A 25,859-nucleotide genomic window follows, 5' to 3' on the forward strand; every position below is an offset into this window, starting at 1 on the left:
GGACTGAGCACAGTCACAGTGGCTCACGCTTATAATCCTAGCACTTTGGGATGCTGAGGCAAGAGGATCACCTGAGGCCAGGAGGTCAAGATCAACTCAGATAATATGGCAAGACCGCATCTTTACAAAACCTTCAAAAATTAGCTGAACATTCTAGTGCATGCCTGTAGTCTCAACTACTCAAGAGACTGAGGTGGGAGGATCACCTAAGCCCAGGAGTTGATGTCTACAGAGTACACTACTGCACTCCGGCCTGGGCAACAAAATGAGACCTTATCTTTTAAAAAGCAAAAAACAAACAAACAACAAAAAAACAGTCTAGGCAATCATTTTCTTTCTTCTTCTTTTTTTTTTTGCTTTTCTAGAGAAGCGGACCTCACTATGTTTCCCAGACTGGTCTCAAACTCCTGGCCTCCTTAGCACTCATTTTCTAATCCAACAATTTTCAAACTTTTTCTCTGTGCTACATACCCTATTGATGATGAAAGCATAGTCCTGTGGTCAATTCCAAGCACACCCATACTAATTTCACCTTTTTTACCTTCTTGTTGATAAAAGTGTATTAAAGTAAGAGTTATTTATCAAGATAACCAAACCCATTTTTTTAGTTAAGTAATTTTATAACATGTAACAAATTACTGTGAGACATCCCCCACTACTGATAGCAACACATTTTTCCAACACCACAGTGAGAACCCTGGATTCGGTTCTCAAGTCCACCCGGGACAAATGCAGCCAGAGTAGTGGAATGCTGTCACTGAGCTGATTAGTGATGCAGTTGTAACTAGAGCCCAGCCTCATGATTTTTTAGCCCATTGCACCCTCTGGTACCCCTCCATTCTTTGTTTCTCCTCTAAAGCCTAGTTTACATCTTATTTTATCATCCAGAAAAGCTAGGGTTCACAGAAGCAACAAAACCTTTTCTTTGTTGTCCTTTATTTCTTGAGTAAAATCATATTCTTTTGAGCTCCCTCCATCTTGAGCTCCATTGAGTCTCTTCTTTGCCACTGTAGTTACCCCAGGGCTCCTAATCTTCCCGGCTCTCTCCCCTCCTCTGTGCTCTGTGCACTTAGAGTCTGCACTGCACACTTTACGATTATATCCCGCATTGTCGTGCCCTCTAATTTTCTCATGTGTGCATGTCTTGTCTCCTTTCTAGATTTATGAGGTCCTTGTAGAGTTTTACATCTCAATACTCAAAAACTAAAACGGTGATGTATGGTATGGAGGTTAAATCGCTGAAGTGTTCAGAACAGAGATGTATGCCGTTTTATTAGACAAGACTAAAACCTCCTCTCCGCTCTGCACTGCGGAAATCTGTTATATATTCTGCAGTTGTTCTGCATGTGAAGATGAGAAAGAGAATTTTGTCTCTTTCAGAAACAATATATTGGTTCCCGTAAACTAAGGGAAAACTAATAACTTTTAGATTCTCATATTCCTAAAACATTAAGAACGATGGGTTTGATGCTGCTTGCTCCTTTTCCCTAGAAGAAGTCTATTTTATCACATTTGCTGTTGTTTTTTGCTTGTTTCCTTGAAATGCTATGTCCTGATGCTTTAGCTTTCTGCTATCTTGATCTTTCATAGTACTGCAGACATTTCTCACCAGAATCTGCATAACTGAGGCCAGATCTGGACAGGACTCATAAAATAATGTGTCCATCCAACACAGCTACATAAAATCCAGAAGGGACTTAGTATTCAACAGTATTTGTGAGCTGTTTCTTTGCATTTTAGTAAAACCTAGATAGTGCCCCCAGAAGGCTATAAATAAAAATAGATGGTTTTAGTGATCTTCTTTCCACCCAAATTAATTTATTTCCATGTTAGAGACACAACCATTCAGGATTCTGATTTTATTTTGTAAAGACAGTGTTGGTATAGAAGATGAGTAAGGCAACATTTCAGAAATAAACACTGGCAAAAAGAATTTTGGATATGATATCCCATTCTGCTGAATCAATACTTAATCTGCAGTAAATAACATTGGCAGGATGCCAATCCATAAAATGCTGTAGAATATTCCAGTGTCTAATGTGCTTCTCAGGCAAACAGCATCAACTCAAGGCACAGTCCTTCTGAATATTACACCATTTAGCTCATGTATGATAATAATGAAATAAAATGCTTTCTCATTTTATTATGTCTCTAATATTAGTCAAATGCTAGGCCCAATCAAGTAGAGAAATGGGTATATATACAATTTTAATGCAGGATACTACGTTTTCGACAAATGCAGTTAAAGGGCATTATAAGCACATTTAGAAAAAGCACCTAACCCAGCCTCGGGGTGTTAGAGAAGACGCCAAATCTATTTTGTTGGTCCTGTTCTTTTCCCTACACTCTTAATGTTGGAATGCCCAGGGTTCAGCCTTTGTCTTTTTCTCTTCTCTATCTACATTCATTCCCTTAGACATGTCATCATTCTCTACTGTGTGCCTGTGACCCCCCAAATCTCCAGATGTAAAACTCTCTCCCAAGCTCCATATATAATATCTATTAGCATCTTCGCTGGGGGTATCTAATAGACATCTCAACTCAAAATATCCAGAAATGAACTCCTGACCTGCACTCTGCCAAATCTGGTCTTCCCGTAGCCATTCTCAACTCAGTTGGTGGCAACTCCATCCTTCCAGTTGCTGAGGCCTTAAACCCATGGATCAATCTTTAACATTGCTCTTTCTCTTACACCATACATCCAACCAATTATGAAATCCCTTTGGTTTTACCTTAAGAATGCTCCAGATTCCAACCCTTTCTGACCACTTCTGTTACTACCAACCCAGTCTAAGTTACCATCATCTCTCATGGGTTACTGCAGGAGCCTTCTAACTACTCTCACAGCTGCTACGCTTGCCCCCCCTGCCACCCACAAAAACTCTCTATCCTCATCCACCATGAACCTTTTAAAATATAAGTTAGATGATGTTAACTGCTGAAAATGCTGCAGTGGCTCCAAATTTTACTTGCCTAAGGGACTTAATATAGCCTATAAACTTCACATAATCTGGTCTCCCATTGATCGATCTCATCTATTTCTATCCCCATTTCCCACTTGGCTCCAGCCACATTGGCCTCAGGGTCTTTGCACTGGCTGTTCCCTCTGCTTAAAACTCTTCCCTGGATGCCATAGCTGACTCCTTGAATTCTACAAGTCTGCTCAAAAGCCAGCATCTGGGAACAACGTCGTCACCATCTCTATCATTGCAACCCAACTCCCCAGTACTCCTAATCTTTCTCACACTGTTCTTTTTCTTGTTTCCATGGCACTTTTCTCCTACACAGTAGAATTCTCACTCTCACTGTGTCTAGTGTTTATTGTCTTGCCACCACCACTGGAATGGAAGTTCTCTACAAGGCAAAAACCTTTGGTTCATGATGTATCCCAGTGTGTGAGGCATGGTGTGTACATAGTAAAGATGTGTTGAATACATGAAAGTATCTACATGTAAGTAATAGTTGAGGCTGCCATGCTCAAATGAAGAGAGTGACCACTGAAGAACATGGCTAAGAGCAGAACAATTGGATTCCCCTTCATTTAAGGGACTAATAGAAGAAGAGAACCCCATAAAGGGGGTTGAGAAGGAAAGAACAGAGAGACTGGAAGAAAAGCTTGAGGGAACAGTGTGTTAAAAGCCAAGGGAGGAGAATATTTCAAGTAGGAGGTCAAGTCCTATGAAAAGCCAGGTAAAATAGGTCCCCTGGCCCTCTTGAAGTCATTGCCCTGTTTCCCTGCTCCACATCCCAGCCTGTCCCTTTTGTGGCCCTGCCCATCTTTCACACACTTCTGCTCTCTCTGCATGTTCCTTAAAACCTTCCTGTTGTAAATGACCCTCTCCAATTGCACATCTCCCTCCATTGATTCTTTGGAGGAAAGCTCATCAGCACACAATTACAGTTTTTATACAGTCTGGGAGGAAACTTAATGATCCCATTTTTCTCTATGAAAATGCTTAGTCATGAAGTTATCAGTCCATATTTTGTTGATCATAAGCATTGATTTGTACCCATGTACACAAACAACTTGGGACTTACTGCCCATATACAAAGATTGTTTAAGTATCTCATTTTCTTTTGGAAACATTTTTTAAAGTACCTACAATTTAGGAAAAACTCAGTGTTTCAAATTTTAAGTTATTAAAGAAATATTTAGGTGATGATAATATTCTCATGGACCAACAGGCTTATTTGAAAATATTTTGTGGTGGTGGTGGTGACATCCCTGGTGTGTCCTCAGCCTTCCATAGAGATGAACTGGAGTTTAGTTGTCTAATCAAAGCCTAAATGTTAATCAAATAGTCTAAGGCAGCAGTCCCCAACCTTTGTGGCACCAAGGACCAGTTTCATGGAAGACAATTTTTCCACAGACCGGAGAGGGGGGAGGGGATGGTTTCAGGATGATTCACGCACATTACATTTATTGTGCACTTTAATTATATTATTACTACATTGTGATATATAATGAAATAATTATACAGCTCACCATAATGTAGAGTCAGTGGGAGCCCTGAACTTGTTTCCTGAAACTAGACAGTCCCATCTGGGGGTGATGGGAGACAGTGACAGATCATCAGGCATTAGATTCTCATAAGGAGCACACAACCTAGATCCCTCGCATGCACAGTTCACAATACTCCTATGAGAATCTAATGTTGCCACTGATCTGATGGGAGGCAGAGCTCACCTAGTAATGTGGACAATGGGAAGCAGCTATAAATACAGATGAAGCTTTGCTTGCTCACATGCCACTCACTTTCTGCTGTGTGGCCCAGTTCCTAATAAGCCATGGACTGGTACTGGTTCGTGGCCCAGAGATTAGGGATCCCTGTTCTAAGGTACAAGCACCTCCCCTGAACAGGGTCAGCTCCACTTACTCATTTAAGTAACATTTAAAGGGTAGTGAGGGTGTCTGTTTTGCTAAGTCCTAGGAAACTGTAGTCCATGACCTCTGTCCTCAGGGAGCTCACCCTCTAAAGGAGAGGAGAGTCTATATAAATAAATAGCTTCAGTGCAACATAAGTGCTATCACTTTTACAGCCTTCTACAGCCAAACACACCTACTTCTAAAATTAGTCTATATTCTCTACTCTGCCACTCTTCACACATCATGTTGGGTCTGTACTGTACCACCTGAGCTAGTATGGGATGTTATAAAGACCCCAAGTTTACCTAGAGAAAGTTGGTGTTGGTTGGATCTAGCGAGGATTCTATGGATAAAGCAAGTAGCCTCAGGTCAAGAGGAGTGCTCCTCTGTGGCTATACAGCCAATAGATACAAGGCAAAATTGTCACCCACTCACATCTTCACCTGTAGCCTGATTGCCTTCCACTCCAGAAAGGAACAATAGCACTGGTCCTGTTTTCAGTACAAAATAGTTACCCTTTTTCTTGCTTAATCTTGAAGGAGAAAATTAATGTTTGGTTTTTCTCTCCTTAAAAAGGATAAAAGGTAGCAATTCCTATCCTTTGTTAATTGACGTGAGTCTCTAGACTCTTCAGGAGTGGCTTAGAAATAGTTACAAATCTACAGAGAAGATGGAAATTAGATTACTCCATCTTTGCCTTCTTCTTTGAACTTTGAATAAAGCAACTAATTTATCTTTAGTAACTTAGAATATTTAGTTATTTACAAGAGGGTCTGATTTTCTAAGGAAACATCAATAGAGAGCCATTACTTGTTATTCCAAATATGAAGTAAGCATATTACCTATAAGTAAAGTTATCTGGAATTTTTGTAACTCTCAGAACACTATGTTTACAGGGTTATATTTTTATATTGATATCACATAAGCCTCCAAAATGAAGTTTAAAGAGATGGCTTGGGTGACTGATTCCCCAGATTGCATTTGATGGAGGTGGAGGTGGAGGACAGGAAGGCAGAACATGAGAGAAACATTGATGGCATCGTGAAGTGGCTTCTACCTCACTGTTCTGAGAAGACCATCTGAAAAATGGCTGTCTAGTCACAATAATGACAACAGCAACAACAGTCAAGAATCTGAACAAATGGAACAGCATATAACTGTCCTTGGATAGGATGACTCAATGTAATAAAATCCTCCCCAAATCAGTACAAATTGAATGCAATTCCAATTAGAATCTCAAGGTTTTTTAAATTTTGTATTCTGCTTTTAGGAATTGGATAAAATGATCATAAAGTTTACATGGAAAAATAAGTAGACAAAAAAGCCGATAAAACTGTAAAAAGAATAACGAGGGGACTGTCTCTTGCCTGTATCAGAGCATACTTTAATGCTGCTATAGATTGTTGGGGTAACAACATGAGAATAGACACACAGAACAGCAGAACAGAACAGAGAGTCCAAGAATTGATCCACACATGTGTTACACTTTTATTTTGCTTTTTTGAGACAGTCTCGCTGTGTCGCCCAGGCTGGAGTGCAGTGGCATGATCTTGGCTCGTTGCAACCTCTGCCTCCCGGGTTCAAGTAATTCTCATGCCTCAGCCTCTTTGAGTAGCTGGTATTATAAGCATGCACCACCACACCTGGCTAATTTTTGTATTTGTAGTAGAGATGGAGTTTTACCTTGTTGGCCAGGCTGGTCTCGAACTCCTGCCCTCAAGTGATCCTCCCTCTTCAGTCTCCCAAAGTGCTGCGATTACAGGCATGAGCCACCATCCGTGGCTGCATTACACTTTAATATATAACCAAAGTAATGTTTTAATTCGGTAGGAAAATGACAGGATATTTAACAAATGATGCTGACAGAATTGGCTATTCCTCTAGAAAAACTGAAGGGATAACATTACATATGTACAAAAATAAATCCAGAAGGATTAAAGACTTCCATGGAAAAAAATAAAGTGATAAAATTCTTAGAAGAAAATCTAGAAAGTACCTATAATCTTTAAGGATAGGGAAAACTGGCCGGGCGCGGTGGCTCAAGCCTGTAATCCCAGCACTTTGGGAGGCCGAGACGGGCGGATCACGAGGTCAGGAGTTCGAGACCATCCTGGCTAACACAGTGAAACCCCGTCTCTGCTAAAAAATACAAAAAACTAGCCGGGCGCGGTGGCGGGTGCCTGTAGTCCCAACTACTCGGGAGGCTGAGGCAGGAGAATGGCGTGAACCCGGGAGGCGGAGCTTGCAGTGAGCTGAGATCCGGCCGCTGCACTCCAGCCTGGGCGGCAGAGCCAGAGTCTGTCTCAAAAAAAAAAAAAAAAAAAAAAGGATAGGGAAAACTTTATTTTTCTTTCTTTTTTTTTTTTTTTTTTTTTTTTTTGTCTTTTTTGAGATAGGGTCTCACTCTGTCACCCAGGCTGGAATGCAGTGGCACAATCATAGCTCACAGTAACCTTGACTTTCTGGTCTGAGGTGATACTCCCACCTCAGCCTACCAAGTAGCTGGGACCACAGGTGTACACCATCACAACCAGCTAATTTTTTGTATTTTTAGCAGAGACATGGTTTCGCCATGTTGCCCAGGCTGGTCTCAAACTCCTAAATGGAAGTGATCTGCCCACCTCAGCCTCCCAAGGGAAAACTTTCTTAACCAAGACCAAAAAACAAAAGCCATGTTTTACAAAGACATAGTGATTATATGAAATGTAAAATGTCTAAAATGATAAAGTTTCCATAAATGATTAAATAGAAAAATTGCAGATTTGAGGATAAAATGCAATGCAAGTGACAGTCTTTACAAAGTCCTTTCTACATGGGTAAGGAAAAGATGAATAGCCCAGCAGAAAACAAAATGAGCTAAGAATGTGATTAAGCAATTCAGAGAGTCCAGTCTAAAGTATGAACACAAACACACTTCCAGTAATGAAGGCAAATTGGCCGGGCACGGTGGCTCACGCCTATAATCCCAGCACTTTGGGAGGCCAAGGCGGGCGAATCACCTGAGGTTGGGAGTTCGAGACCAGCCTGGCTGACATGGTGAAACCCTGTCTTTACTAAAAATACAAAAATTAGCCTGGCATAGTGGCACACATCTATAATCCCAGCTATTCAGGAGGCTGAGGCAGGAGAATTGCTTAAACCCGGGAGGTGATGGTTGCAGTAAACTGAGATTGTGCCACTGCACTCCAGCCAGCCTGGGTGACAGAGCAAGACTCTGTCTCAAAAGAAAAAAGAAAAAAAAAAGGAAGTAAAATTAATTTTTGCCGTCAAACTGGCAAAAATCAAAAGGTGATACACTTGTAGAGTATTGCTAGTAGGGATGAAGGAGAGATGGTACTCTTACATACTACTTGTGGAAATATAAATAGTAGCAATCTTAGTGAGCAATCTGGCAAAAAATCTATGAGAATTAAAAATATCCTTTTATAACTTTAAATACTTGAATCATGTGAATTTATCATCTATTTAAAATGTGTGTGTGTGTGTGTGTGTGTGTGTGTGTGTGTGTGTGTATACACACATATCTCCTTCGACCCAAGGCCCTATTCCTATAAGTCTATCCCATAGAAATAAAAGCACTCAGATGTAAGGATACGTATACTTTGATGCTTATTGCATTATTGTTTCTTTCAGATCAGTAGTAATGCCTCCACCTTCTTTATTGTGGTATTGTTTCATCATGGTAAAGAGAGAGAAATGAGCATGATTCCCAACAATAGACAGGCGGGAGACTAAATTATGTTACAATAGAATGAATTTAAAAGAATGAATTCAAATCTGTATGGAAGAAGTTCCACAAAATATCATTGAAGAAAAAAGCAAGAGGCAAAAAAATTGTATGATTATGATCTTGTTTTGTGAGTAAAAATAGCTCTCATATATATGTGTGTATATATATATAAACGTGTAATTTGAATCTATATAGCTATATCAAGATACATATATGCACGGTGTGTGAGTACATATATGCACACCAGTGTGTGTATTTGTAAACTATATTAACTACCCTCAGTTTTTAACATGGGTCATTCCAGGATAAGTTGGCAGTGGGAGATGCAAGTGAAAAAGAAATCTTTTAAAAGATGACAATTTTAAAATTAGCATTGTGATTCCATTTATGAGAAATTTAAAAGCTATAAATGAAAAACATTGAAAGTGATAATATAACAATGAAAACATGTCACAATAACCATGACTTCCCAATACTGCTTACTAGAGGATTCAGCTGCAACTGTCAAGTCAATTTCCACAGGGACTAGTTGCTGTCAAATGTAAAATAAAACCAAATATTTCTGCTGCTTTTCTGTTTTCACTTATTTTCTTTAAAAATTTTTAATTTTTTAAAAAATATATTTCAGATCTCTATTTTTCTTTTCTAATTTTTTTACTTATAAATTGAGATAATATGACAGAAATAAAACATTGAAAAAATAATTAGGCTAGACGTGATGACTTACACCTGTAACCCCAGTACTTTGGAAGGCCAAGGACCAGGCTGGATGATATATCGAGACTATAAAAAAAAAGAAATAAATAAATAATACCATTATTGCCAGCCTAGCAAATGACTATTAATCTTTACTTCTTTATTTTTTCCTTTGTTTTTAACCATCTCATTTATACAATTGCATGCTCTTTTTTCCATTAAATATTTAATTCTAATCATTTTTCCATGTATTTATTGAATTCACTCTCCAATGTTTATTTTTAGAGAAATAAAAAGGTGTTTTGAATGTCCAGAGAGACAACAGATTGCAATACATATACTTTTGCCAGTTAGGAGATCAACCAAGAACTTTATGTTCTCACATTCTTTTATATCATCATTTACATCATGAATTCATTGAAGAAAAACAACAGGTAGACACTGCTAAGGTATTTAAATTAGATTTCATCTATCTTTCTAATCCTTATTTTAAGAGAATTAATGCCTTTCTAAACAATTTAAAAATTAAAAATATTTTAATTATAGTTTAATTCATCTCTAAACATTCTAAATATTATTTTGGTATGTTTTATATGATATTAGACTACAAATAAGACATATATAAATTAAAAATATATATCAGGGATATGCAAAAAGTTTCTTACTGATGGGATGAGGAATCAAAGACATTTGAAGAAAACAGGAAATCCGAAGCCCCATCTCCTTTTCAAGGCCTGTCACTACAGCTGGTTGCTGATTCCACCCATTCACATCTTTTCTAGAACTTTCTCCTATCAAATAATCTCTCTTTTTCTTTTTTCATCTATACTTTTCCCCTTTCTTTCTTTAGATATGCTTGTCCTCCCTAAAAAAAGAAAACTTAAATCTGCTTCTTATCCCCAAGGTTACCTCTAGCCATCATTGTATATATTTTCTTCCCTTGTAGACCAAGCTTCCCAAAAAAGATAGTCTATACTTACTATCTCCTTCTCCTTTCTTCACATTCATTCCTCTAAGTGCATATAGCATCTGGCTTTTGCCCCTACCACTCCACTAATTTTCCTAAAGCAAAAATCCCCAGTTACTTTGTTACTATAAAATTAAATGAAATTCTTTTCTGCATTTTACAGGCTAACCACACTCTCCTTGAAACATCAAGCCCCTGGATTCCTTAGCATCAGCATCTTGTGGTCCTCCTACTTTCCTGACAATTCCTTCCTAGTGTGAATGACAGAGTCCTCTTATACTCCTTGTGTCTTTTAAATACTGATATTCCCCACAGTTTGAAGCTTTGTATTCATTTTGAGTGATTTCACTTTTTTTTTTTTTTTTTTTTTTTTGAGACGGAGTCTCACTCTGTTGCCCAGAGTGGGGTGCAGTGGCTCACTGCAACCTCTGCCTCCTGGGTTCAAAGGATTCTTCTGCCTCAGCCTCCCAAGTAGCTAGAATTGCAGGCACCCACCACAGCACCCAGCTAATTTTTGTATTTTTACTAGAGACAGGGTTTTAGCATGTTGGTCAGACTGATCTCGAACTCCTGATCTCAAGTAATCCACCTACCTCGGCCTCCCAAAGTGCTGGTATTACAGTCATGAGCAGCCGATTTTACTTTCACAAAATGATAATGACCCCCAAATCTTTTTCTCTAGCCTAGTATTTCCTTTGAGCTTCATATTTATCTTCAGTACCCCATTAGAAATATCTATTGGCAGCCAAACTTAACATGTCCAAAATGAAATAAACATCTTCCTTTTCTCCCTATATGTCCACATCCCTTTTCATCTATTCAATGTTTCATTCAAAACAGCTACTGTTGGCCGGGCACGGTGCCTCACGCCTGTAATCCCAGCACTTTGGAAGGCCAAGGCGGGTGGATCACGAGGTCAGGAGATCGAGACCATCCTGTCTAACACGGTGAAACCCCATCTCTACTAAAAATACAAAAAAAAAATTAGCCGGGCATGGTGGCAGGTGCCTGTAGTCCCAGCTACTCGGGAGGCTGAGGCAGGAGAATGGCGTGAACCCAGGAGGCGGAGCTTGCAGTGAGCCGAGATCGTGCCACTGCACTCCAGCCTGGGCGACAGAGTGAGACTCCGTCTCAAAAAAAAAAAAAAAATACTGTCGACTAAGTTGACCAAGCCAGAGAGGTAAGATGTTATCAAACCCTGCCTCATTGCCCTACATATTCAACCAGTCACCAAGTCCAATTAGTTAATCTTCCAAATATTTCTTTAATGCACCCCCTTGGTACTGTTCCTAATACCACAGCCCTAACTCCAGCTGTCAATATCTCTGGCCCAGATTGTTGTAATTGTGTCTTGATTTGGTCTCCCTGATTATAGACTTGCCTCTTACAAATCTATCCTATAAAGTTTTACAAAATAAATCTAAAATAAAAATCTGCCCATGCCTTAAAATCCTTCATGGTTAAGAGACTGAGAGGAAGAGAAATGTGAAATGACTGCTAAAAGGTGTGGGATTTCTTTTTGGAATTGAACGTTATAAAATTAGATAATGGTGATGGTTGCACAGCTCAGTAAATATACTAAAAACTTCTGAATTATCCACTTTAAAAGGGTGAATTTATCATATGTAAATTATATCTCAATAAAGTGGTGATTAAAAAAGAACTTCAGTTATGGTAGCTCAAGACCTCCAGGAAGCAGGAATCAACTCAGGATTAGATGACAAGAGATATATTTGAAGGAAATACTTTTCAAGAATAAAGAAGAGGAAGCAAGAATAGGCTAGGACACGGGCCAGGAGCAGTGGCTCACGCCTGTAATCCCAGAACTTTGGGAGGCTAAGGCGGGTGGATCACTTGATGCCAGGAGTTGGAGACCAGCCTGGCCAGCATGGTGAAACCCCGTCTCTACTAAAAATACAAAATTAGCCAGGCATGGTGGTGCGCACCTATAATCTCAGCTACTCGGGAGGCTGAGTCAGGAGAATCACTTGAATACAGGAGGTGGAGGTTCCAGTGAGCCAAGATCGTGCCACCGCACTCCTGCCTGGGTGACAGAGCAAGACTCTGTCTCAAAAAAAAGAAAAGAATAGGCTAGGACAGCTTTTTTGCCATGATGCAGGTCAGAAACCTATGAAAGGAGAGGGGAGAAAAGGATGGGGCTGGAAGAGTCTCAGACTAACGTGCAACTCTAAGAAAGGCTTTGGCAGGCCTATGGGGATGCATCAAGCCAAAGTTGCCTTGTAAAGGATACCTGCATCTGGCAAGAACGGGCCTGCACTAATGCCTCTACTATGATCAGTCACTGGCAAAGAGCAACTGTGGGGAAATGTGGGCTTGATGAGAATGCAGTGATGGATCCAGAGGGTAGCAAGTGGAGCTGTCAGTCAACTATGCTCATGGCAGCAAGAGGTCTCAGTAGTGTATTTTCTGGGCACCACAGAGGTTCTTCACTGCCTAGAGGACACTACAAGCTCCTTTGCATAATATATAAGATGTTCCATGAACTAGTTCCTAATTACTACTCTAGGCGCATCCACCAGAATTCTCTGACTCACGTTTTATGTTGAACCTTACTACCAAATGTCTCTTGCCTTTACACCGTTGTTGATATTGTTCTTACTACCTGAAATTATCTTCTAACTCATATCTATCCCTCTAGATTTGTCTCTTCCAGGGGACATTATCTCCTCTAAGAAGATTTTCCTGAACACTCACACAGGATGATTGCCTCTTTGCCCTGTCTTCTAAATATATTGTAGCATTTACCACATTATATTGATTTTTTCTGTTAACTTTATGTGTTCCAGCATAATCTTTATGTTCCTCAACTCAGGGTCTGTGGCTTCTTCATATTTGATTCCCAGTATATAACGTAGTGTCTAGAACAGAAGTATTCAAAAATTTTTGTTAAGTTGAATTCAACATCAGCTTGTAATTTTAACATATAAGCCCTTTATATTATTACATTATTACACATAGTCTGACTTATGTTGTCATGTATATTTGTGTTACTTTATATTTCCTTGCTCTTTTTGGTGAAATTGTGATTATAATACTAAAAACTTCTTAATTCATTCTACATTCATTATATATGACCAAACATACATAAGGACCTTTTTCCCCACTGTTCACCCTGCATATAATCTTGTGGAAAAACTTAGTTATTAAAGAGCACCTCTTTTATATATCCATCCCCACATTCTGTAAGTCCATCCAGAAGGATGATATGAAGGAAAAGGGTTAAGGAAAGCCCCTAACAACAACCAAACCCTTATATTTTTTTCTGCTTACCATGTCTTATTTTTGCTATTTAAATTATTAAACCATTTAGAATTTACTTTTGTACATTTATGTGCTAAGGATCCAACTCTGGTTTCTCCATATTATATGCTAGTTTCTCAACATCATTTACTAAACAATCATTTTCTTGGTGATTCTGTTCCATTGGTCTACTAGTTTATTTCTGACTTTATATCATATTGTTTCTATGATTATACCTATGTATGTTTTAATGCCTGATAGGATAAGCCCTTCTCTACTCTTCTTTTCCAAGATTTTCTGAGCTATTTACTCTCCTCAAAACTTTCAGAGTTCTTTAGTTGACTTTTCTCCCAAAATCCTGCTGCTGATATTTTTGTCAAAATTGAATTGAACAAAATAACTAAATAAATAGGGAAGAATGAATATCTTTACACTACCAAGTCATCATATTCATGAACATGGTATAGTTCTCTAATTCAATTCTGAAATTATAGATCTTTTAGTAGAGTTTTAATATTTTCTTTCTAATAGGCATTATTTAATAGCTTAATTCCTAGATATTGTGAATAATACCTTATTTTCTACTACACATTCTTGTAAGTAATATTGTCAAGAGTAGAATTACACTATTGAATTTTTTAAGTTGATCTTTTATCCAGGTATCTTGGAGACTCCTCTACTTCTTGCAAGAAAAACAGTGTCTCGGCCGGGCGCGGTGGCTCAAGCCTGTAATCCCAGCACTTTGGGAGGCCGAGACGGGCGGATCACGAGGTCAGGAGATCGAGACCATCCTGGCTGACACGGTGAAACCCCGTCTCTACTTTAAAAATACAAAAAAACTAGCCGGGCGAGGTGGCGGCGCCTGTAGTCCCAGCTACTCGGGAGGCTGAGGCAGGAGAATGGCGTGAACCCGGGAGGCGGAGCTTGCAGTGAGCTGAGATCCGGCCACTGCACTCCAGCCTGGGTGGCAGAGCGAGACTCCGTCTCAAAAAAAAAAAAAAAAGAAAAAAAAGAAAAAGAAAAACAGTGTCTCAGAGAAAGTATCCTATGCAGGATCTAGTTTTTCCGCAACAGGATAATTCCTCAAAACTGTGGTGGGATAGTATTCCCCACAAATTCATGTCCACTGAAACCTTGGAATATGATCTTATTTGGAAAAAGGTTATTTGTGGAAGTAATTAGTTAAATTCAGTGAGTTGTCCTTATAAGAAGAAGAGAGGACACATAGAGAAACACAGGGAAGAAAGCCATGTGAACATACAAGAAGAGACTGGAGTACAGTCATGCACCACATGACAATGTTTTAGTCAACAGTGATTGTATATATGACAGAGGTCCCATAAGATTATAATACTGAATTTTTGCTCCACTGTTTCCATGTTTAGATACACAAATATTTATCATCTTGTTATAATTGCCTACAGTATTCAGTAGAATGATATACTGTATAGGTTTACAGCCTAGAGCAATGGGCTACACCATCTACATTTGCATAAGTACATTCTATGATGTTCGCTCACTGTTGAAATTTTCTAATGATGTATTTCTCAGAACATATTATTTTTTATTTATTTATTTGTTTTTGAGATAGGGTCTTTCTCTGTCACCCAGGCTGGAGTACAGTGGCATGATCTTGGCTCACTGCAAACTCCACCCCCTGGGTTCAGGCAATTCTCACGCCTCAGCCTCCTGAGTAACTGAGATTACAGGTGCATGCCACCACGCCCAGCCAATTTTTGTATTTTCAGTAGAGACAGAGTTTCACCATGTTGGCCAGCCTGGTCTCAAACTCCTGACCTCAAGTGATCCACCCACCTCAGCCTCCCAAAGTGTTGTGATTACAGGCGTGAGCCACCATACCTGGCATGTCTTTCTTTAAGTGATACATGGCTGGAATGCATCCACAAACCAAGAAATGCCAAGGATTGCCAAGAGCCACCAGAAGCTAGGAAGAAGCAAGGAAGGATTCTTCCGTAGAGAATTCAGAAGGTAGATGGCTCTGCTGACACCTTGATTTCAGACTTTTAGCCTCAAGAACTGTAAGAGAATAAATTTCTGTTATTTTAAGTGGCTTACTTTGTAGTAATGTGTTATGGCAGCCTTAGGAAACTAATACAAATACCAAGGCTGCCCCAGTACTAAAAGTAGACATCTGGTATATCTACTTACACCACATGTTTTTCTATGGATCTTCTTTATTTTTCTATATGAAAACATCAGGCCAGGCACTATGGCTCATGCCTGTAATCTCAGTATTTTGGGAATCCAGGGTGGAAGGATTGCTTGAGCTCAGGAATTCAACACCAGCCTGGGCAACATAGCAAGACCTCACCTCTATTAAAAATAATTTTTAAATCATTTTCTGCAGGATTGGAGGTAAAAAATAAATAAAATAAAATCAGTCATTTGATCAAGTAGTTCACCTATTAGCATTCTTCATAATCACTGTTACTTTAAGACTTATTTCTGCTGTCTTAATTCCTGTATTCCTGTTCTCTGTTTTCCAGTGTTTCTTTTCTTTGTTTTTTTTTTGAGATGGAGTCTCGCTCTTGTCACCCAGGCTGGAGTGCTATGGTGTGATCTCAGTTCACTTAAACTTCTGCCTCCCGGGTTCAAGTGATTCTCCTGCCTCAGCCTTCCAAGTAACTGGAATTACAGACATGCACCACCACACCTGGCTAATTTTTTTGTATTTTTAGTAGAAATGGGGTTTCACCATGTTGGCCAGGCAGGTCTCAAGCTCCTTACCTCAGGTGATCCACCTGCCCTGGCTCCCAAAGTGCTGGGATTACACGCATGAGCCACCACACTCAGCCTCTTTTCTTTTAAGACACAGTATTGCTCTGTCACCCAGACTAGAGTGCAATGTCACCATCACAACTCACTGTAACTTCGAACTCCTGGGCTCAGGCGATCCTGCCTCTGCCTTTCGAGTAGCTAGGACTACTATGGTGTGTGCCACCATACCTGGCTAACTTTTTTTAATTTTTGTAGAGATGGGATCTCACTGTGTTGGCCAGGCTGGTCTCAAATTCCTGGTCTCAAGCAGTCCTCCAACCTTGGCCTCCCAAAGTGCTGGGATTAAGGTGTAAGCCATTGCAGCTGGCCCTGTTTCTTCTTTTTTCTTTTTTCCTTCTTTACTACCTTCAATTAAATGGTTCAAAGTTAATTCCATTAGTTATGAAGTCTGTGTGCTATTTTTCTGATTCTGGTGGTTATTCCTAACTTAATACCCATACTTAGGTTTGTTTTTTCCCATCAATTTCTAAATTTAATCAGTATCTATATCTCCTTTTCAAAATAGACCAACAATCTAGCATGCTTTTGGCTTCCCTGCCCACCCCCCTCTTTATTTTTCCATCAATTTGTTGTTTCCTAGGATTTGATACCTAGATCATTATACTTCCCACCCCTCCACCCTTTCAATATTGCTTATTTAGATAGCAGATGTTACTAAGCTACTTATTAACCTGCAATTCTCATACCAGATAGGCTCTCTGGAGTTACTCATTATTTTGTTGGAATACTTTCTTCAGGGGTGTTTTCAAAGTATGTCAGTGTATGGTATATTCTTTTGAGGCCTTTTAGATGCTAGAGAACATCGTTATTTCACTCTCACATTGCAGTGAGAATCCAGCTGACTGGATTCTAGGCTTCTAGATATAGAAGCCTAGATTCAAAATTCCTTTTTAATAAATACATTGGATTTATTACTTTAATGTTGCTGTTGAAAAGTCAAATGTGAATGGAATTCTTGTTCCTTTCTAAATGACCTGCTTTTTCTCTCTAGAATTGTTTTCTTTTCTTAAATTTCACTATAATTTGTCAAAGTGTTGCTATTTTCCTCTCTATCTCTTTTGTTTGGTGCACAATAAGTCTGTTCAATCTTTTCTTAATTGTGGAGACGTTTTTAGCTGGGCATGGTGGCTCATGCTTGTAATCCCAGCACTTTCAGAGGCCAAGGCGGGCAGATCACTTGAGGTCAGGAGTTCAAGACCAGCCTGGCCAACATGGTGGAACCCCGTCTCCCCCCAAAATACAAAAATTAGCCAGGTGTGGTGGCAGGGCATCTGTAATCTCAGGTACTCAGGAGGCTGAGGCAAGAGAATCACTTGAACCCAAGGAGGCAGAGGTTGCAGTGAGCTGAGATTACACCACTGCATGCCAGCCTGAGTGACAAAGTGAGACTCCATCCCCCCCACACAAAAAAAAAATTGTGGAAAAATTTTAATTAGCAGTTCTTCAAATATTTAACTTTATTTTTTCCTTTCGTTCTAGGGCTCCCATTAATCACATATTGATATTTGTTTTATTTTTCATGCCCTTTCATTTTTCTCTCATTTTTCCTATTCTTTACTCTTCCCAATGCCTTCTGGGAATGTTTCAAACCACTCTCCGTCTTATTAATTCATTCATCAACTGTATTCATTCAACCCTGAATTAAATAGTTTGTTTCTACTATATCTGATTGGTCCTTTTTTTATAACTCCTTGTCCCTATTTGTTTCCAGTGCCCTCCTACATGCCCTTGAGAATATTTATTAGGATTATTGTAAATTCTTGTTTTCTCTGGCTCATCAGTTCTGCTCCCTCCAGAATTAGTTGTTTAGTTTGTGATCTTGCCTTTCCAGTGCTTTGGGTCTGTATTCCACAGATCTCTCTTTATTTTTTCCATTCCCTCCAGAGTATCAGCTATAGTTTTTTTTGTTTTGTTTTGTTTTGAGACGGAGTCTTCTCTGTAGCCCAGGCTGGAGTGCAATGGTGCAAGCTCCGCTCACTGCAAGTCCGCCTCCTGGGTTCACACCATTCTCCTGCCTCAGCCTCCTGAGTAGCTGGGACTACAGGTGCCCACCACCATGCCCGACTAATTTTTTTGTATTTTTAGTAGAGATGGGGTTTCACCGTGTTAGCCAGGATGGTCTCCTGACTTTGTGATCCACCCGCCTCAGCCTCCCAAAGTGCTGGGATTACAAGCCTAAGCCACCACACCCTGCCCAGCTATAGTTTTTATGTTACATTCTGAGTTCCACCTATAGCCCACTTGCTTCTGAGGCATCTCCAGGATGAGATTCAAAGGAGGAAAACCCCAATTGCTATAAGTTCCCCATCTTGACTCTTGTCTTCACTGCAGCATAAACTACGCTTATGGTCCTCAAGATGTAGCCCAATTTGACTGGGCTGTCTTTTTATGTTCAGTAGAATTTGACTACATCACAGAACCACCAAACATTTTCTACTAGTTTGTGGAGAGAATTATCATTTTCTAGAGGTAGGGAAGAGACATTAGTGGCCTCATATGGCAAATAACTATGGAAAATGTAATTATTTCCAAATTTTCTTAGAACCGTAATACTTTGTGATTGTTCTAGTGATTCTTATTTTCCTTCCTTCCTTCCTTGGACCTCTTAAGTATACGCTATATAATTTGATTTTTAATTCAAAAGTTATTAAAATTTTATTTTGAAGATTTCATAACTAAACTCTAACCAAGATAACTAGAAAAGCCTCCTGGTTTTACAAAACTAGTTTGGATAGTGCTGTTCTAAAAGTATAATAGAAATTGGTGAAATTATTTCTGGCCTGTCTTTATGTTCTTGCTATATCAGTATTTGTATCTTATCAGATACCTTTACATATGTCTAGCCTTTTCTTTCTAACTGACATTAACTTATTCAACAAATATTTGTTGAACACTTGCTGTACTATTGTTCAAGTTGCTAGGTGCAGCTAGAAGTGACAGCTGATAGAACAATTTCTTTAGAGTAGTTTGTGCAGGTTCAAACTTGAAAAATCAGTACCTGGTTTCCATTCAGGCCCTCCTATTGTGCATGGGAACTTGAATCACCTTGGAACTTTTGTATTGATTTCCATAAATGAGAAGTTAGATGAATTGCTTAATAATACCATATGTTTGCAGAAATAAAAGCAAAATCACAGCTTAACAGTGCTGATTTGTGTTTCTTGTTTCTTCTCTGCCTACTTCCTTACCCCATTTTCTTTTCTGACTTGCAGATGAAGGAGCTTCTATGCACCCTTGTGACGATACATACTGTGGCCCTTTTCCAGAATCTGAGCCAGAAGTGAAGGCTGTAGCTAACTTCCTTCGAAAACACAGAAAGCACATTAGGGCTTATCTCTCCTTTCATGCATATGCTCAGATGTTGCTGTATCCCTATTCTTACAAATATGCAACAATTCCCAATTTTAGCTGTGTGGTAAGTATTTGACCCTGTGCATGTGCATCAGGCTTCATGCTGCTTTTCTGAAGCTAAGATGGTTCTAAGTACTAATGATAATGGCAAACAAATGTTTGTGTTATCCTAATAAGTATTTTACATGTATTGATTCATTTATTCTTCATAACAATCATATGAGGCAGCTTTTATTATCCCCACTTTATAGATAAAGAAGCTAGAAGCTAAGAGATTAAGTAATTAGATGGAGAACACACAACTACTAAGTCTCATAGCCAGGATTCAGCCCCAACTCTAGTTCCATAGCTGTTGCTTTTAACCGTAGTGCTGCTTCTCAAATACAATCCTTTCAAACCTATTTGTATTCTTACCACAGGTTACACAGAAAAGGTCAGGGTGGATTTGATTAGTATCATAGCTCTGGTCATGTATGCAAGGCTGTAATTAACTTTATTGAGTAAACGATTGTTCATAAATTATAGATTGACTCTCATTAGTTAAAAGCAGGTTTTAATTTATAAGTGCTGTTTGCTTAATGCTACTAAGTCTTTGGGTATGTATCTGACAAGTTAGTACTTGTCTAACAGAATGAACAGACTTTCAGGCTTAAGATTACTTAAAAATGCAAAAGGCAGAGTTTCTTTCTCTCCTTATATCAGAAACCCAACAAGCTGTTCACTATGGGGCATCATTCATCACTAAGTGAGTCATTTCAGAGCCTATAGCATCTAAAAGCCTACGAAGTTCAAAAACCAAGAAAAACTAATATACAGTGCTAGAAGTCAGGTGGCACTTACCTTTGGGGAAAAAGGAGGGGGTACAGTGATTGGGAGGAAATTGGGTTGCTGCTGAAGTTCTATTCCTTGACCTGGGTGGTGGTTACATGAATGTGTTCAATTTGTGATCATTTGTCGAGCAATCAACTCAAAAACGGTGTACTCTTCTACATGTATATTTTAGGGCTTTTTTGGCCTCTTGACACCAAATGTGTAATGTCTTTTTCCAGTACCACTTCTCCAACACCACTTGGGTGTCCAACAATTCAATTCCATTTGGTCACTCACTACCCAGAGTTAGCATCAGACTCCACAGGTTTAAGGACTCAGTCCCACATGACTGCCCTCACTTCAGTCACCAGTAGCAAGTAGGGGGTTCCCAAGTTAACCACATTCCTGTCTGACTTGGCTGCAGAATTGCAGGTTCCTACCAGCCCACCTCTCATTTGATAATTCACTAGAATGACTCACAGAGCTCAGGAAAGAACTTTACATACTATCACCGGTTTTTTTAAGATACACAATTGGCTGGATACAGTGGCTCACTCCTATAATCCCAGTACTTTGGAAGGCCCAGGCAGGTGTATCATTTGAGCCCAGACATTTGAGACCAGCCTGCACAACATGGTGAGACCCCCATCTCTACAAAAAAATTAAAAATTAGCCAGGCATGGTGGTGGCACATACCTGTGGTCCCAGCTACTCAGGAGGCTGGAACAGGAGGATCACTTGAGCTCAGGAGGTCAGGGCTGCAGTGAGTCATGTTCATGCCACTGCCCTGCAGCCACGGAGACAGAGTGAGACCCTATCTTCTCAATCCATCAATCACACAACTCAGGAACCGCCAAATGGAAGAGATGCATAAGCCAAGGTACGGGGGAAGGGGCTCAGGGCTTCTGTGCCTTCTCTGGGTGCATCAACCTCCCAGCACATCAAGTGCTCATTAACCCAAATGCTCTCCAAATCCCGCTGTTTAGGGGTATTCATGGCGATTTCATTATGGAGGTCTAATTGATTAAGTCATTAGCCATTGGAGTTTTTACTCAATCTCTGGCCCCTCTCTTCTCCTCAGAGGGTGAAGGATGGAGCTAAAAGTTCTAACTCTCTAATCACGAAGTTTGGTCTTTCTGGCAGCACCCTGCATCCTGAAGCTACTTAGGGGCCTCCAGCCACAAGTCATCTCATTACCATCCAAAAGACACCCTTAGCACTCTGGAGATTCCAGGAGGTTTTAGAAACTGTGTGCCAAGAACCAGGGACAAGGACCAAATATTTATTTTTTTTATTATACCACAATGTTATACTTGAATTTAAAATTTTATTGAAGAGAATCATTCCCTTTCTCCCTACACCTTAAACTCCAAATCCTGCACCAATTGCTTGGGGTTTTAGGAATTTCTGATCTAGATGTCTAAGACTTCAGGAGGGCCTGGGGAAGACTTATTCTGTCCAAAAAGAGAATTTTGTTCTTGGCCTTCCAAGAATTCTGAGCAAATTCTCCCTCTTTAGAACTATTGTAAAAGTGATAATTATATTCTATACTGCTATTCTTTAGCTGCTCTGTGGGTCAAATATACTTTGTTTTTGTTGCTGCTGCTGCTATAGCTGTTGTTGTGTTGACCTGGCATCCTAACAATTTGTATCACAGTATTCCTATAGGCAAATGTTCAACTTTTCTTACGTGGGCACTGTGTCTGTTTGTATTCATACAGCAGATGATGTGGACTATATAATATATAAAAATTATTGTATGAGGGCCGGGCAGAGTGGCTGACACCTGTAATCCCAGCACTTTGGGAGGCCAAGCCGCCAGGAATTTGAGAGCAGCCTGGGCAACATGGTGAAACCCCATCTCTAAAATAAAAAATATAAAAATTAGCCGGGCCTGGTGGCAGACACCTGTAGTCCCAGCTACTTGGGAGGCTGAGGCAGGATAATCACTTGAACCTGGGAGGTGGAGGTTTGCAGTGAGCCGAGATAGCACCACTGCATTCTAGCCTGAGCAACAGAGTAAGACTCCGTCTTAAAAAAAAAAAAAAAAAAATTATCATAGGAGAATGTTCTTCGTATTTTAAGTTTATCTTCCCACTTTAAGTTAAGCCTATTTTCCTTTGTCTTGGATTGGAAGATGTGGCATAAAATAGATCATTAGTGCCTGTAATCCCAGCACTTTGGGAGGCCCAGGCTGGAGGATTACTTGGGCCTAGGAGTTCAAGAACATCCTGATTAATGTAGTGAGACCTCATCTCTACAAAATATTTTTTAAAATTAGCCAGGCATAGTGGTGCATACCTGTAGTCCCAGCAACTCAGGAGGCAGAGGTGAGAGGATTGCTTGAGTCCAGGAGGCAGAGGTTACAGTAAGCTAAGGTTGTGCTACTGCACTCCGGCCTGGGTGATGGAGTGAGACCCTGTCTCAAAGAAAGGAAAAAAAAAAAAAAAAAGGATGAATTTGCCTCCCCGTGGACATCTGGCAATGTCTAGAGACATGTTTCATTGGCACAACAGGGTTGGGGGATGCTACTGGCATCTAGCAGGTATAGGCCAAGGATGCTGCTAAACACCCTACAGTGCACAGGACAGAACCCACAGCAAAGAATTATTCAGTCTAAGATGTCAACAATGCCATTGTTGAGAAATCCTGGAGAGAGTTAATCATAAACTTGGTCACTAAAATCATGATTATAATTCTCAGGAACTAGACAGTCCCTGAATGTTAAGCAGAAACCATTAAATTTGATTAAAATTGTTTAAAAATATTCCATCAATATGTAAGATTCAGTATTTCTGGCAATGTTTTTTAAGTCATTAAGTTGCTTTAAATATGGAAATATTTAAATAAAAATGTACACCATTTTGGGAGGCCAAGGCAGGCAGATCACCTGAAGTCAGGAGTTTGAGACCAGCCTGGCCAACATGGTGAAACCCCATCTCTACTAAAAATACAAAAATTAGCCAGGCGTGGTCACGGGTACCTGTAATCCCAGCTACAGGATTAGCTGAGGCAGGAGAATCGCTTGAACCTGGTAGGCAGAGGTTGCAGTAAGCCAAGATCACGCCATTTTACTCCAGCCTGGGCGACAAGAGCAAAACTCTGTCTAAAAAAAAAAAAATATATATATATATATACACACACATGTACACACATACACACACACACACACACACACACCATTTACTTAGCTGAGGACCAATAACTGATGTCTAGGTACTTTTTGACAATTGGAAACAGGATAGAGTAGAGAAAAGAGGAATCACTTCAGTAAGTCCTTTCAATTAGGTGTCTAGCTGTGGCCCCCTGTAAAATAATTCTTTGAAAAAATGATGGAGTTTTGTTTTTGTGGAGAGATCACATCTAAACCCTAGTCAACATGCACCAGTACCCAAGTGGCAGAGGTGCAGTGAGCTCAAAAGGCTAAAACTGTGCCTCTCCTTTGTGTAAATAGGCAAAGTGATTTTTTTTTTTTTTTAGATTTGTTTGCCTTGGGTTTAGTCAGCCTAAATAATGAGAAGCAAAGTTCTCTCACTAGCAGAGTGCAATAATCTTCTAAATGTAGAAATATCTGTCCTTGCCATGGAATGTTGCTGAGACCATTGGAGAAGATGTTAAAATCTTAGAACAATCTCCATAAAGGTATTTAATTATGGTGTTTATATTCCTTTTCTGTTGGCTCCCATGAGAAGAATGTCGTCATCAGTGAGATCAATAGTAAATAGTCTGCCAGCTTCTGGAGCCTGGTCCCTGAATATCCACAAATGGTGACATTTGCTGCAAATACTGCCTCATGCATTTCTGAGCTGAATGAGGACAGCAAACTGAAACTCAGTCCAGTACACACCACCATGTTGTCCGGAGTGCTCCAATTTAAGTATTAAATTATTCATAAGCAAGTTGAAATGGGAGAGTTGTATTCTGGTTTCAGCATTCTTCTTTTCCTCTCACTTGTCATATAATACTTCTCTAACTCCTTGTTGAAACCAGTGTTTTTATACCATATTTAAAGGATAGTGAGTATCATTCTAGTTCATGTTAGAATATGCATCTTTTAGTATTTCTATTGTGTTGAATATTTTTCCTAATTTTTTCCATTGGTAGGAAAAGTTCACCTTAGACTTTCTGCCTCTTAGCAGTACTTGTCTAACCTCTGTGGGAGGCATATGTAACCTTATAAGTCATGAGCATTCTGAAATTGTTTCCATTCCCAGTGAGGATAAGCACATAGCGTAAGAGAAGTCATTCTTACTGAATTAAAGGGTTTCTTAATTGATTCAGATGTGTTCTAAATACCTTGTACATACCCAGTGAAAAGTATACTTATCTTAATACTCTTTCAGATTTATGCTTATTCAACATTCATATAAGAAATATTGATCAAGCATCTGTTGTATACAGGCATATTGCTAAGTACTGATTGTGAGCTATGACTAAGACTGACATGGTCCCTGCCCTGCCAAGTATTTTGTAACTTATAGAAATAGGTGTCCCTGGCCGGGTGCAGTGGCTCACGTCTGTAATACCAGCACTTTGGGAGGCCAAGATGGGCCGATCACAAGGCCAGGAGATCTAGACCATCCTGGCTAGCATGGTGAAACTCCACCTATACTAAGAATACAAAAAATTAGCCAGGCATGGTGGCACATGCCTGTAGTCCCAGCGACTCAGGAGGCTGAGGCAGGAGAATCACTTGAACCCGGGAGGCAGAGGTTTCAGTGAGCTGAAATTGCACCACTGCACTCCAGTGTGAGCGATAGAGCGAGACTCCGTCTCAAAAAAAAAAAAGAAAGAAAGAAAAAATAGGTGTCCTTGAACCAAAGTGAATAGAACACTAAGTCAGCCTCAGAAAATATGAGTACTTAGCTCAACCACTCTGCATACCCATTTAACCTTGCTGAGCCTTCCTTCTCTCAACTATAAAATAGAAATATTATTGATCACTGGTTTGTTGTGAGATCAATGAAATGTGTTCTAAAACATGTCGCAAAATGTAGTGTGTGACGTAAGAGTAATATAATATTATTAATGAATATAGATCTTAACCAATGAAGCCATCTGTTGATGACCGATAAGGCTCAAACAACATAGCAGTGTATGTAAAAAGTTTCAATGCAACAATATATAAAATTTCTCCATTTTCCCTCGTAGGAATCTGCAGCCTATAAAGCTGTGAATGCACTTCAGTCAGTATATGGGGTACGATACAGATATGGACCAGCCTCCACAACATTGTGTAAGTTTCCTGCGTACATTGTGTTAGAATCCTCTCTCTTGAACCAATATCCTGTATGATTTCCTTTTAGAAGGGAGAAAGTGTGTTCTCCCTAAAGTAAAATTTTTGACTATCAAATTAGCTGAGGAAAATAGGAGTTTAT

The 25,859-nt window shown here is 39.6% G+C and overlaps 1 protein-coding gene across 1 annotated transcript in view; it reads left to right on the top strand.

Moving 5' to 3' along the window:
• LOC105482164 (carboxypeptidase A6) overlaps nucleotides 1–25,859 on the top strand; it is a 310,157-nt gene that overhangs the window by 278,012 nt on the left and 6,286 nt on the right. The window contains exons 9-10 of the mRNA XM_011742126.2: nucleotides 19,533–19,735; nucleotides 25,633–25,717. Coding sequence (XP_011740428.1) covers nucleotides 19,533–19,735; nucleotides 25,633–25,717 — 288 coding nt within the window. The remainder of the gene's footprint in view (nucleotides 1–19,532; nucleotides 19,736–25,632; nucleotides 25,718–25,859) is intronic.

The sequence above is a fragment of the Macaca nemestrina genome, chromosome 8 (assembly GCF_043159975.1).
Source record: "Macaca nemestrina isolate mMacNem1 chromosome 8, mMacNem.hap1, whole genome shotgun sequence".
Taxonomy (NCBI): Eukaryota; Metazoa; Chordata; class Mammalia; order Primates; family Cercopithecidae; genus Macaca; species Macaca nemestrina.